At 47.1% G+C, this 14036-nt stretch overlaps 1 protein-coding gene across 4 annotated transcripts in view; it reads right to left on the bottom strand.

Annotated features, from left to right (window-relative positions):
- Window positions 1–14036, bottom strand: part of iqce (IQ motif containing E) — a 130178-nt gene that overhangs the window by 69366 nt on the left and 46776 nt on the right. For all 4 annotated transcript variants that reach the window (XM_072481050.1, XM_072481049.1, XM_072481051.1 and 1 more), the window contains one exon: window positions 13160–13230. In XM_072481050.1, coding sequence (XP_072337151.1) covers window positions 13160–13230 — 71 coding nt within the window. The remainder of the gene's footprint in view (window positions 1–13159; window positions 13231–14036) is intronic.

The following is a 14036-nucleotide window of genomic DNA, read 5'->3' as shown; positions in this document are numbered from 1 at the left end:
CGATCACTGTCCTGTCAACCAGGAGACTAATACATAATTTTCTCCCTCAGCATGGACAAGCAAGGCGAGAGGACACATGGCTTTGTCAGGATAGTAGAGTTAACGGTGGTGCAGGGTGCCATTGGCTGCATGCATGAGTCTTCTGCACCTCCATCAACAGGGAGAGATACAGAAATTGCTGGAGCTGCCATAAATATGCAATTGGAGTGCGTTCGCATTCAGTACATCATATGCATGCTCTCCTGAAAGCATCCACAACATCTGTATACTAAGGGAGTCTGCCATTCCTCCATCTTTACACTTTTGTGGACAACCAAAGGGTTGCTACATGGGGACAAAGGCTCCATCATACGCAGGTGATTCATGGCTTCTTTCTGTCACCTGACCACGCAAGGACAATGCACGCATAACTAGAGCCATGGAATTGCCTACATCATTGTGGATCAAGGCAGTGGCGCACTGAAGCAACACTTCCCATGCTGAAACTGCTCAGATGAGCCCTCCAGCACACAATGGAGTGGTTGCCCAAGTTTGAGGTGATCTGCCCATCCTCCATCATAAGGGTGCAGCCACTGCCACTGGGAAAATAGAAATAAATATTTGTTACAAATGCAAGACTTTGTAAAATGGTCAAAAGAAGGGCAACTTTTGTTTATAAAGACACGGAGTCACGGTGGTACAAGTGGACACCAAGGATTTACTGCTATTGGGAGAAGCAGGGTAATGAGGTGATATTGCTGTGAAGAGCAGGGTAAACGGTCTTTGTGTAAACAGCAAAGCAGAATGCTTCTGAAAGTTGGTTTTCTGTACTAAAGGAAGGGAACGGGACTGACTGGACTTTGAGATACAAGGAACAAGGAGCCACTAATGTCGGCCTTGCATAAGGAAGTCTTTTCTGGAATTCTCCGTCTGAGTGAACAATTTCTGAAAGACACTCTAAGATTTGACCTGATGTAGCAGGAAGAAGTGAGCCAATCAAAAACTGGCAGTGCCTTGAGATTTAATCCTGTATTGCTATCCATCTGCCAAAAGCGTAATGTAAAGTAAAACCGTAAAAGTACTTTTTCTTTAGGTTGGTGTATTAGTTGCCTCTTAAGTAGGGTATTGTGTTGGTTTTAGTTTTTTTAACATACAGTAAACGTCTTAAAATGTGAAATCTTGTCCTGTGATTCTGATGGACCATCAATTCACACGAGTCGAGTTGTAGAAGAGAACAGTGGTTTTAATAAGCTAAGAAGTATGCCAGCCTGCTGCTGCTCCCACACTGAGAGCTGGCCACAGGTCTGCCAATTATATACCTCCCCCGAGGGGCGGAGCCACAGGCGGAGCCAACAGAAGCATCAACAGTCAGTAACAGTGAATAAGAACAACAGTGAACATATATACAGTGGTGTATAACAGTAGGACGAATAACGAATAACAATAAATATATATATAGTAGCAATACGTGGTTCACCACATTCACCCCCAGTTTAAAAAAAAGTCCAACGGGGGTGAAGTGGACTCACAGGTTGAGTCTGACGGGAGCCTTGATCTTCCGCCGTGATTGCCTCAGCCCCGGCTGCGGTGTGGGCACGGGTGCCGGGACCTTCGACTCCGGGAGCGTGTCGTCTGCAGCTTCATCGCAATGTGTTGAAGTAGAGGGAGACGGTGTAGGGGCGGGGGCGGTGGTAACGGCCCCAGGGAGGACTGCCGGTGCCAAGTCCCGCTACATTCGAGTGATGGTGATAGACGGTGTAGGGGTGGGCGCGTTGGTGATGGTTGCTGGGGAACCTGCGGGTGCCAAATCCCGGAGGGAGACTGTGTCCTGCCGTCCGTCGTGGTGTGCCACGTATGCATACTGAGGGTTTGCATGGAGGAGCTGAACTCTCTCGACCAGGGTGTCGGACTTATGGCTCCTCACATGCTTCCGGAGGACAGGCCCTGGTGTTGTCAGCCAGGACGGAAGCGAGACCCCGGCTATGGACTTCCTGGGAAGACAAACAAACGTTCGTGAGGGGTCTCGTTAGTGGCAGTGCAGAGAAGCGACCGGATGGAGTGGAGCGCATCGCGAAGGACCTCCTGCCAGCGGGAGGCTGGGAGACTTCTAGACCGTAGGACAAAAAGGACGGCCTTCCAGACAGTCGCATTCTCCCTCTGCACCTGCCTGTTTCCCCGGGGGTTATAGCTGGTAGTCCTGCTTGAGGCGATGCCCTTACTAAGCAGGAACTGACGCAGCTCATCGCTCATAAAAGAGGAGCCCCGATCACTGTGGATGTAGGTGGGGAAACCGAACAAGGTGAAGATGCTGTGTAGGGCCTTGATGACAGTGACTGAGGTCATGTCGGGGCATGGGATGGCAAAGGGAAAACGGGAGTACTCGTCAACAATGTTGAGGAAGTACACGTTACGGTCAGTGGAGGGACCCTTCGAAATCAACGCTGAGGCATTCAAAGGGGCGGGAGGCCTTCACCAGGTGAGCCTTGTCTGGCCGATAGAAGTGCGGCTTGCACTCCGTGCAGACTTGGCAGTCCCTGGTCATGGTCATGACCTCCTCGGTGGAGTCGGGCAGGTTGCGGGCCTTGATGAAATGGAGAAGCCAGGTGACCCCCGGATGACAGAGGTCATTGTGGATGGCCCAAAGTCGGTCTACTTGCGCGCTGGCGCATGTACCGCGGGACAGGGCATCTGGGGGCTCATTGAGCTTCCCAGGACGATACAAGATATCGTAGTTATAGGTGGAGAGTTCGATTCTCCACCTCAAGATCTTGTCATTCTTGATCTTGCCCCGCTGTGTGTTATTGAACATGAAGGCAACCGACCGTTGGTCAGTGAGGAGAGTGAATCTCTTGCCGGCCAGGTAATGCCTCCAATGTCGCACAGCTTCCACAATGACTTGAGCTTCCTTCTCGACAGAGGAGTGTTGAATCTCAGAAACATGGAGGGTACGGGAAAAGAAAGCCATGGGCCTTCCTGCCTGGTTGAGGGTAGCGGCCAGGGTAAAGTCCGACGCATCGCTCTCCACCTGGAACAGAATGGACTCGTCCACAGCACGCATCGTGGCCTTGGCAATGTCTGTCTTGATGCGGTCGAAGGCCAGGTGGGCCTCAGCCGTCCAGGGAAAAATGGTGGATTTGATAAGTGGACGGGCCTTGTCCACATAATTGGGGACCCACTGGGCATAGTAGGAAAAGAACCCCAGGCATTGCTTCAGAGCCTTGGGGCAGTGGGGGAGGGGAAGTTGCAGGAGCGGGCGCATGCGATCGGGGTCGGGCCCTAGGACTCCGTTTTCCACGACATAGCCAAGGATAGCTAGTCGGGTTGTGCGGAAAATGCATTTCTCCTTGTTATAGGTCAAATTAAGGAGTTGGGCGGTGTGGAGTAATTTCTTAAGGTTAACGTTATGGTCCTGCTGATCATGGCTGCAATGGTGACATTATCCAAATACGGGAACGTGGCCCGCAGCCCGTACTGGTCAACCATTCGGTCCATCGTTCGTTGGAAGACCGAGACCCCATTGGTGACGCCGAAGGGGACCTTGAGGAAGTGGTAGAGGCGGCCGTCTGCATCGAAGGCAGTGTAGTGCCGGTCCTCCGGACGGATAGGGAGCTGGTGGTACACGGACTTCAAGTCTACCGTGGAGAAGACTCGGTAGTGCGCAATCTGGTTGACCATGTCAGATATACGGGGATGAGGGTACGCATCGAGTTGCGTGTACCGGTTGATCGTCTGACTGTAGTTGACGACCATCCGGTTCTTCTCCCCGGTCCTGACCACCACCACTTGGCTCTCCAGGGGCTGTTACTGGCCTCAATGATCCCTTCCCGCAAGAATCGCTGGACCTCCGACCTGATAAAGGCCTTGTCCTGAGCACTATATCGTTAGCTCCTGGTGGCGACGGGCTTGCAGTCGGGGGTGAGGTTCGCAAAGAGCGAGGGAGGGGGCGACCTTAAGGATCGCGAGACTACTGACGGTGAGAGGAGGCAGGGGTCCAGAGAACTTCAGGGTCAGGCTTCGGAGGTTACACTGGAAATCCAGTCCTAATAGGGGACTGCAGAGATGGGGGAGGACGTAAAGTTTAAAGTTGGCGTAGTCGACGCCCTGTATCACAAGGTTTGCGACACAGTACCTCCGGATCTGCACAGAATATGATCTGGAAGCAAGGGAGCTTGTTTGGGACACGGGGAAAATCCGGAGAGCGCAGTGCCTTACCGTATTCGGATGGACAAAGCTATCCGTGCTCCCGGAGTCGAAGAGGCAGGACGTCTTAATGACCCGGACGGCCATCGTAGAGTTCTTGAGGTGATGGGGCCGGGACTGGTCGAGTGTAAAAAGCCGAGCTGCGGATGACTGGTCCGGTCGGCGGTAGCGGGGTGGTCCCAAAATGGCGGCCTCCATGAGTCGCACGTGACGAGCGTGTCGAAGATGGCGGCCCCCACGTGGCGGGCGGCGTTAAAGATGGCGGACAAAATGGCGGCCCCCACGGACTGCACGAGGTGGGTGACACGTCAGAAGGGGGCGGTACCGGCAGGCACAATGCCACACTGCGGGATCTGTGAGCTTCAGGTCGGGCCTGGCAGGCTTTCGATTTGGGAACTTTAGATGGGGCCAGACAGACTTTGGCAAAATGCCCCTTCTTACCGCACTCATTGCAGGTCGCATTCCGAGCCGGACAACGCTGCCTGTGGTGCTGGCCCTGGCCGCGGAAGTAGCAGAACAGCCCCCCGGGAGTTGGCGGGCAGCCGCGCGGCACAGGCATGGGACACGCCCGGGTCGGGTGATGGCCGCGCCTCCGACATCCATGAGGATGCCGCGTGGTCAGGCGTGAAGGCATCCAAACTCTGGAATGCTACCTCTAACGAGGTAGATAGCTGTACTGTATCCTTGAGGTCGAGGGCACCCCTTTCGAGCAGTCGTTGCCGGATATAACTGGACCGGATTCCGGCCACATAGGTGTCACGGATCATGAGTTCCGTGTGTTGCACTGCCGTAACTGCCTGGCAGTTACAATTCCTGGCGAGTACCCTCGGGTCACGCAGGAATTCTGCCAGCGATTCACCAGGGCGCTGACGCCACGTGGTAAGAAGATGTTGAGCGAACACGTCATTCACCGGCCTCACAAACTGTCCTTTCAACAGTGCAACCGCCTCTTCGTACGAGGCCGCGTCTCTGATTAATAGGAAAATTTTGTGGCTCACCCGAGCGTTGAGGAGACGCAGCTTGTGCGCCCCGGAGACGTCATCGGTCGAGGAGTCGAGGTAGGCCTCAAAACAATTTAGCCAATGCTCAAAGATTGTAGTGGCTTCAGCTGCCTGCGGGTCGAGTTCAAGTTGGTCAGGCTTAAGAACGGCGTCCATTGTGATATCTTAGCTTATTAAACTGACGGACCATCAATTCACATGAGTCAAGTTGTAGAAGAGAACAGTGGTTTTAATAAGCTAAGAAGTATGCCAGCCTGCTGCTGCTCCCGCATTGAGAGCTGGCCACAGGCCTGCCAATTATATATTCCCCCTAGGGGCGGAGCCACAGGTGGAGCCAACAGAAGCATCAACACAACAACAGTCAGTAACAGTGAATAAAAACAACAGTGAACAGATATACAGTGGTGGATAACAGTAGGACGAATAACGGTAAATATATATATATATATATATATATATAGTAGCTATACGTGGTTCACCACAGATTCTTTCTGATATTTGCTGTGAAAGTCACCGTTCTTTTAAAAGTTATTGGTTTCCACAGGAATCACAACTATATAAGTGTCCATTGGTATTGCTGATGGTGATCGTGGGTATGGTTTTTATGTTATATAACATGCACGGTAGTATAGAACCGGTGATTTACAATGATTGAACAAATCAAACTGCCTGTTTATTAGAGTATATTACAGAAGTATCACTGACATTTTTGGGCTAGAACTCTATGATTATGCTTGCATTGAATTTGTAAATCTGCAGCCTTGATTACTATTAATTGTATTCAGTTAATTTTATTTCTTACCATAATTTACAAAACCCAGAATACAGAGAAAGGTGATTGGGTAGAGGTTCCAAGATGCAGAGGGTGCAGCACCTCATGTAGCAGCAGTGAAGAGTTCCTGGGGTAGGCAGGATAAAGAGAGGTATGCGGATTGGATATTTTGAGAGAATGGTTCTGGAGTTCAGTAACAGTCATTATGGGATGTAAAAGAATGGGTGAACACAAGAGTCTGAGAAGGAGTTGTGTGAGCACTAACAGTCACATGCTGAGGCCAAGTAGAAGTGAAGAGGGCTAATGTTGGGAATATGACAGAGCTAATAGGATGCTGACTGTGCCACAATGGCAAAGATAAACTTTGAATGGCAGACCTGGGATGACAATGGCAGGATGTGGAACATTCCAGGACTCAGAGGAAACATATGAACTCCCATCCTGCCCTTCCATGACCCAACTCAGAGTAGCCTTGAAATTCGGTGTTGGATTTCTGTCCTGCAACAGTGGTGGTGAGGGAACTTTCTTCAAAGGGATTCTCAAGTGTTTTTATTGGGAAACCTGTAATATTTAAAATAAATATGGAATTGAATACATTGTTGCCTTTCTCTAATTTATGCTGATATTTGAGGCCCAAAATAAGGTAATAAGTGTGCCAATGCAATAGTTATAGGGGACTCAATTGTAAGGGGACTAGACAGGCGTTTCTGTGGCTGCAAACGGGACCCCAGGATGACATGTTGCCTCCCTGGTGCTAGGGTCAAGGATGTCTTGGAGCAGGTACAGGACATTCTGGAGGGGGAGGGTAAACAGCCAGTGGTTGTGGTACACATCGGTACAAGCGACATAAGTTTAAAAAAAAAGGGATGGGGTCCTCAAAGCAGAATACAGAGAGCTAGGAAGGAAGTTAAGAAATCGGACCTCAAAGGTAGTGATCTCAGGATTACTACCAGTGCCAGTCAGAGTAAAAATGACAGGATATATTGGATGAATATGTGGCTGAATCGATGGTGTCAGGGGGAGGGTTTCCGATTCCTGGGGCATGGGGACCGGTTCTGGGGCAGGTGAGACCTGTATAAAGTGGACGGGTTACACCTGGGCAGGACTGGAACTGATGTCCGAGAGCAGTTGGGGAGGGTTTAAACTAATATGCCGGGGTGTGGGAACCTATGCAAGGAATCAGAGAAAGAAGGAGCAAGGACAAAAACAAAAGGTAGAAAAGTGAATAAGAAAAGTGATAGGGGAGAAACCAAGGGCAACATTTAAACAGGGCAAAAGAGAAACATATCGGGAGCAAGACAAATAATGTGAAAAAGACGAACTTAAAGGCTCTGTGCCTTAATGCACGGAGCATTTGCAATAAAGTGGATGAACTAATCGCACAGATAGATATAAATGGGTATGATATAATTGGGGTTCCGGAGACATAGCTGCAGGGTGACTAGGGATGGGAACTGAATGTCCCAGGATTTTCAGTATTTAGGAAGGACAGACAGGAAAGAAAAGGTGGCAGCGTGGCACTGCTGGTTAAAGAGGAAATTAACACAATAGTGAGAAAGGATATCAGCTCTGAAAATGTGGAGTCTGTATGGGTAGAGTTGAGAAATACCAAGGGGCAAAAAGCATTAGTGGGTGTCATATATAGACCCAAAATGCACTGGTGAGGTTGGGAATGGCATTAAACACGAAATTAGAGATGCATGTAATAAGGGAACATCGGCGATCATGGGTGACTTTAATCTTCAGAAAGATTGGGCAAATCAAATTAGCCACAATGCCGTAGAGGAGGAATTCCTGGAGTGTACATGGGATGGTTTTCTTGACCAATATGTGGAGGAACCAACTAGAGAGCAGGCCATCCTAGAATGGGTACTGTGTAATGAGAAGGGAATCATTGCCAATCTGGCTGTGTGAGACTCCTTGGGGATGAGCAACCATAACATGATAGAATTTTTTATCAAGATGGAGAGTGAAATAATTGATTCGGGAGACTGGGGTGCTGAATCTTAATAAAGGGAACTATGAAGATATGAGGCGTGAGTTGGCTTTGATAGATTGGGGAGAGTTACTTAAAGGGAAGACGCTGGATAGGCAATGGCAAACATTCAAGGAACCCATGGGGGAATGTTGCTCTGTTTCTCTGGTTCTAAATATGGTGGTCAATATGGTCGCCTTCCTTAATTGTAATTATGTTGGCTTTAAAGTTGCCAGGTATCTCTCGATACCGCCACAAGGCTCAAACCCGAATACTGATCAAAGAGCCAATACACCAGTTAGTTAGTTCAAAGTCAATACTATTTATTTACACACACAGTAAGATCGACACACGCACAAAGTACTACAAACTAAGCTATCTCTAACACTAATGCCTATACTTAGCTTCAGGTGCCCATTCAGTCAGAGGAACAATGGCCGTTGTTCGGATCTGAGGTTGTTGGGTTTGAAGAGGTACAGGAGAACAGCTAAGGTCGTCCATCTGGTAGCGAGCGTTGACCTTGGACTTACTTGCTTCTGGTGCAGCTGGTGGACGGGTCTCTCCGCTTTGAGAGCCAAGTCCAAGAGAGCGATTCTCTCTTGGGGGTGTTTTCTTATACCCAGAGGGGCTTCGCGCGCTTTTGGGCGGGCCTCAAACTTGGCCCCAATTAATTGGGCCGTATCTTGATCACTGGTATTGATCTTTGACCAATAAAGGTGTGGATGCCCTAATGGCTGGGCGTGTCTTAGTTGGCCGTTGGCCTTGCTTTGTTTGCGCTTTCGGTTTGGGGAACTGGCGCCGGGATGTCTGGTGCTGTATGGTTGCTGGAGTGTCTTTCCTTTGTTCCCGGAGATGGGCCATCAATATGTTAATTGACCTACAGTTTCAGTCTTGTCTGGGAGCTGCCTTCTCAATACGCATACAGGTCCTGTGCCTACATGCTTTCTTAACATTGTCCATAGTTCCCTACATTCATTGCGAGCATCCATTTTGTATTCTGGAAGTGGCCATCCCAGATGGCCACAGGAAGTACAGCAACTTCATTCCTGTCTGGCACAAAAGCAAAATGGATAAGAGGGCCAATCCATGGCTTACAAAGGAAATTAGAAATTGTATCCGATCCAAGGAAGAAGCATATTGGCCAAGAAAAATAATAGGTCTGAGGATTGGGAGCAGTTTAGAATTCAGCAAAGAAGGGCGAAGGAATTGATTAAGAAAGGGAAAGTACAGTATGAAAGTATGCTTGCAGGGAACATAAAGACTGACACTAAGAGTTTCTATGGATATGTGAAGAGAAAGAGATTGGTAAAGAGAAATGTAGGCCCCCTACAGACAGAAACAGGGGAATGCATAATAAGGGACAAAGAAATGGCTGAGCAATTGAATACATACTTTAGTTCTGTCTTCACAAAAGAGACACAAAATCAGATACCAATATTGTTGGAGAATGAAAGGTTTAGTGAGAGGGAAGAACTGAGGGAGATCAACATTAGTAGAGCAATGGTGCTGGGAAAATTGATGGGATTGAAGGTGGATAAATCCCAGGGCCTGAGAATCTGCATCCCAGAGTGCTTAAGGAGGTGGCTCTGGAAATAGTGGGTGCATTGGTGGTCATCTTCCAGGATTCTATAGATTCTGGAACAGTCCCTGCAGATTGGAGGGTAGCTCATGTCACTCCAATATTCAAAAAGGGAGGTAGAGAGAAAGCAGGGAATTATAGACCAGTAGGCCTAACATCGATAGTGGGGAAAATTCTTGAATCCATTATCAAGGACTTCATAGCGGAACATTTAGAAAGCAGTGGCAGGATCAGTCAGAGTCAGCCTGGGTTTATGAAGGGGAAATCATGCTTGACAAATCTGTTGGAATTCTTTGAAGATGTAACCAGTACAGTTGACAAGGGGGAGCCAGTCCACGTGGTATATTTGGACTTTCAGAAGACATTTGACAAAGTCCCGCATAAGAGATTATTGTGCAAAATTAAAGCGCATGGGATTGGGGAAAGTGTATTGAGGTGGATAAAAAACTGGTTGGCAGAGAGGAAACAAAGAGCGGGAATTAATGGGTCCTTTTCAGATTGACAGGCAATGACTAGTGAGGTGCACAGGGATTGGTGCTGGGACCCCAGCTGTTCACAACATAGCTTAATGATTTGAATGAGGGAACAAAATGTAACATCTCAAAGTTTGCAGATGATACCAAGTTGGGTGGGAGGGTGAACTGTGACGAGGATGCAGGGATCCTACAGCATAATCTAGACAGTTTGGGCGAGTGGGCAAATCAATGGCAGATGCAGTATAATTTGGATAAGTGTGAGGTTATTCACTTTGAAAGTAAAAACAGGAAGGCAGATTACTACCTGAATGGTTGTAAATTGGGAGAGGGGAGTGTGCAGCGGGACCTGGGTGGCCTTGTGCACCATTCGCTGAAGGTAAGCATGCAGGTGCAGCAGGTGGTAAAGAAGGCTAATGGTATGTTGGCCTTCATTGCGAGAGGTTTCGAGTACAGAAGCAGGGATGTGTTGCTGCAATTATATAGGGCCTTGGTGAGGCCACACCTAGAATAGTGTGTGCAGTTTTGGTCTCCTTTTCTAAGAATGTTCTTCGAGGGAGTGCAGTGAAGGTTCCAGGAATGGCGGGACTGTCATCTGAGGAGAGATTGACTACGTTAGGATGTTCTCACTGAAGTTTAGAAGAAATAGGGGGGATCTCATCGAGATTTATAAAATTCTAACAGAACTAGACAAGGTTGATGCAGGGATGATGATACCAATGATGGGTGTGTCCAGAACCAAGGGTCACAGTCTGAGGACTCAGGGTAAACTATTTCGGACAGAGTGAGGAGACATTTCTTAACCCAAAGAGTGGTGAGCCTGTAGAATTCATTACCACAGGAAGTAGTTGATGCTAAAACATTGAATATATTCAAGAGGCGGCTGGATATAGCACTTGGGGAGAATGGGATCAAAGGCTATGGGGAGAAAGTAGGATTAGGCTATTGAGTTGGATGATCAGCCATGATCGTGATAAATGGCGGAGCAGGCTCAAAGAGCCAAAAAGCCTCCTCCTGCTCCTATCTTCTATGTATCTATGTATGAAAATGATAATCTTTCAAATAAAGACAACTTCTGTAATAGTAAGATTGTTCATGCATTTTAAATTAATTAAAGGGAGGTGGTATCAATTCTATAAACCTTCCCACCTAACTATCCCTACAATCACATAGTGCTGAATTTCATAGGAACGCAGCTTGTTCACACATTCACATACACAAACCCTCCCCATTTAAAAATCAGACATCAGGCATGGAACTTAAAAAGTTGAGTTATTGAGTGCGTTCAAAGCAGAGCTCGATATATTTCTAGATATCAATCACATTCAAGGATATGGGGATCGTGTGGAAGATAGCACTGAGGCAGAAGATCAGCCATGATTCAGTTAAATGGCAGGGCAGGCTCAAGGGGCAGAATGACCGTGTCCTGAGCTTGGGTTCCTTCAAAAAGCTTGCCCTGTACCAATATCAAGCTGCCTGCGGGTTAAATGTACAGAGAGTGGAGCTTTCGCCTTTCGGTGAGACAGAAGTTCTATCGGGACAGTTTGAATTCAATTTAATTAAATCTGGAAACAAAGAGCTGGGATTTTCTGGTTGGCCTCCATGGGACCAAGCTAGTTTAAGTGCCTGGAGGTGTGGTCCTGATGGCAGACTGGAGAGCTGCAGTAACTTGCCTGTGAAGCTTCCCATCCAATCCCCCCACATTGTGGTGGCCTGGCTGCAAATGCCATTTTTATTTAAACTTTAAAAAAATTGGAGGGGGCGCCTTCATTTTGAAGCACCCTCTTTCATTTATTTACCTTCCATTCCATTGAAGCCTGCTGCTCCTTTCAAATTGGAAAGCCTCTGATTGGACCGCCAGCTTGCTGAGCCCACAAGTCACTCTGGCCATTAATTGATTGCCCTGGGAACATCACAATAAGAGACCTTTTCCCACACAGTGTGGGCTTCTGACCCACATTTCAGTCTGAATGCAGGGTTAAGGGGTCCTGCCCCAAATGTCCTCTGAAATGCCTATCAAATTCAGTCATATCAAACTCGAACACAAATAGAGATGGGCAATAAATGCTGGCTGTGCTAGTGATGACCACAACACAAAAATTAATTTTAAAAAGATCTATGAAAAGGGGTCAGGTCTAAGGTTGTAAACTCAGGTTTGGTGCCCTCCTGGAGTTTTCATCACATGACTTTTTGCCTTGAACTGTCCTTCTTTTACTTCACCATTGGTCCATCTCCAGCTGCAGCACCTTCACACTCCCAAGAAAGGAACAGGTTTGTTGTTACCCAATTGGATTAATCTCCACCATCAGTCAGACAGCCATTGTTCTCTTATTTCAAATATTTTAAAAACAAATTAATGGAATTGTTCAAAGAAAATGAGAAAAGGACAAATTTGTTTGACACCCCTATAATGTATGTCCTCGGTATTGCTTGTGGCAAATATTTTGGAGTTTAATCTCCAATTCCTGGAAATTGCAGAATAATCCTGGAGAGTTGGCAACTCTAATCAGTCCATGTGACTGTGACTTCAGCAGCTGAGGAACTAATCTTTGGATTCCCTCTCTACCTCTTTTAAGATGCTCCTTAAAACCTTTCTCTTTGATCTACTCTGATATCCCAATATGTGGCTCGCTTTCAGGTTTTGCTACTTACTCCTGTGATGTACCTGCTATGTTTTCCTATGCTGGGGTGGCACGATGGCACAGTGATTAGCACTGCTGCCTCACGGTACCAAGGACCCGGGTTCGATCCCGGCGCCGGGTCACTGTCTGTGTGGAGTTTGCACATTCTCCCTGTGTCTCCATGGGTCTCACCCCTACAACCCAAAGATGTGCAGGATAGGTGGACTGGTCACGCTAAATTGTCCCTTAATTTGAAAAATAAATAAATAAAATAGATAAATTAAAAAAATATCCTATGTTAAAAGCACCCTATAAATGCAAGTTGTTGTTGAAAATTCTCTTGTTTTTAATCCTCCCCTCCCTCTTTCAGAAGCCTCAATGGAAGTCGAACTTTATAACAATAAGAGTCAAGCCTGGAACTGACTGGAGCGCATGAGGTTTTCAGATTTAAAACAGCAAGAAGTGGGCGATGTGGCTGGCAAATGCAGTACAAAGGCAATGAAGAGACGAGATGATAGAAAACAACTAAAATCTGGCATCTGAAGTAAAGGTAACTTACTTTACGATGCAGTCTTTCTCTTTACATTGCTTCTCCAATTTATAGATTTTCTTCTTTAATCCATTAACAATCTGGGAGGGGGGATGAGAAAGAAAAAGCAGAGATATTGACCATGAGCTTTGTGGAGTTTTGGGGGTACAAACTCTGCAAGTTCTGTCCCACATAGGCAATTATGTCCTTCAGATAGGACATTCAACCTGCATGCTTAAGTGGACAGGATGCTAAAGTTCTAATGGGGTTGCGATGCTGCAAGGCCGAGATTAAAAGTACCAAAGGTTTATCTTTATCCAAATCCATCCTGCAATCTCAGGTGGGATATTCTGACACAGGCAGAAGGGCTTTTCAGATACATTTGGTCTCCACAATATGATCTGGTCGGATTTATACAAAGTTGCCTATTCAGGATTGGATTGGGTAGGTCAAGTGATGCCTTTCACAGTGGAATAACTCACTGACACTCAAGGTCTAGGTTCACGTGTAATAAATGGGCAACCTACCAGGCAACTAAAAGTGTACCCCATCAAAAATGGGTGCATTCAGAAGAGTGGAAAGAACTGGAAGACAATTTAAAAGAGATAGCAAATGTAAGGAAGGTAATCTCAGCATTTACAGCTTAATCTAAATCCTGTGAAAAGATCTCTCGGTATGTGCATTCTGTTCAACTGTTGTGTTGTTATTTTCTGGTACTCTTACAACCACAATGTTTCAAGCTTGGATTGAATTTTCTACACATGTAAAAGACAATCATTGAGATCTGTTGCAGCTAAGAGTAAAATGCCGAGCATGAATGCTCTACAAAGACATTGTTGTGAAACCACTCTTTGTGTCAAAAAGAATATTTTTGAACCTATAGTCTGGAAACTACTAATTGATTGAA

The sequence above is a fragment of the Scyliorhinus torazame genome, chromosome 17, assembly GCF_047496885.1.
Source record: "Scyliorhinus torazame isolate Kashiwa2021f chromosome 17, sScyTor2.1, whole genome shotgun sequence".
NCBI lineage: Eukaryota > Metazoa > Chordata > Chondrichthyes > Carcharhiniformes > Scyliorhinidae > Scyliorhinus > Scyliorhinus torazame.
The sequence above is the reverse complement of the archived record's forward strand: the minus strand, read 5'-3'. Positions and strand labels throughout refer to the sequence as shown.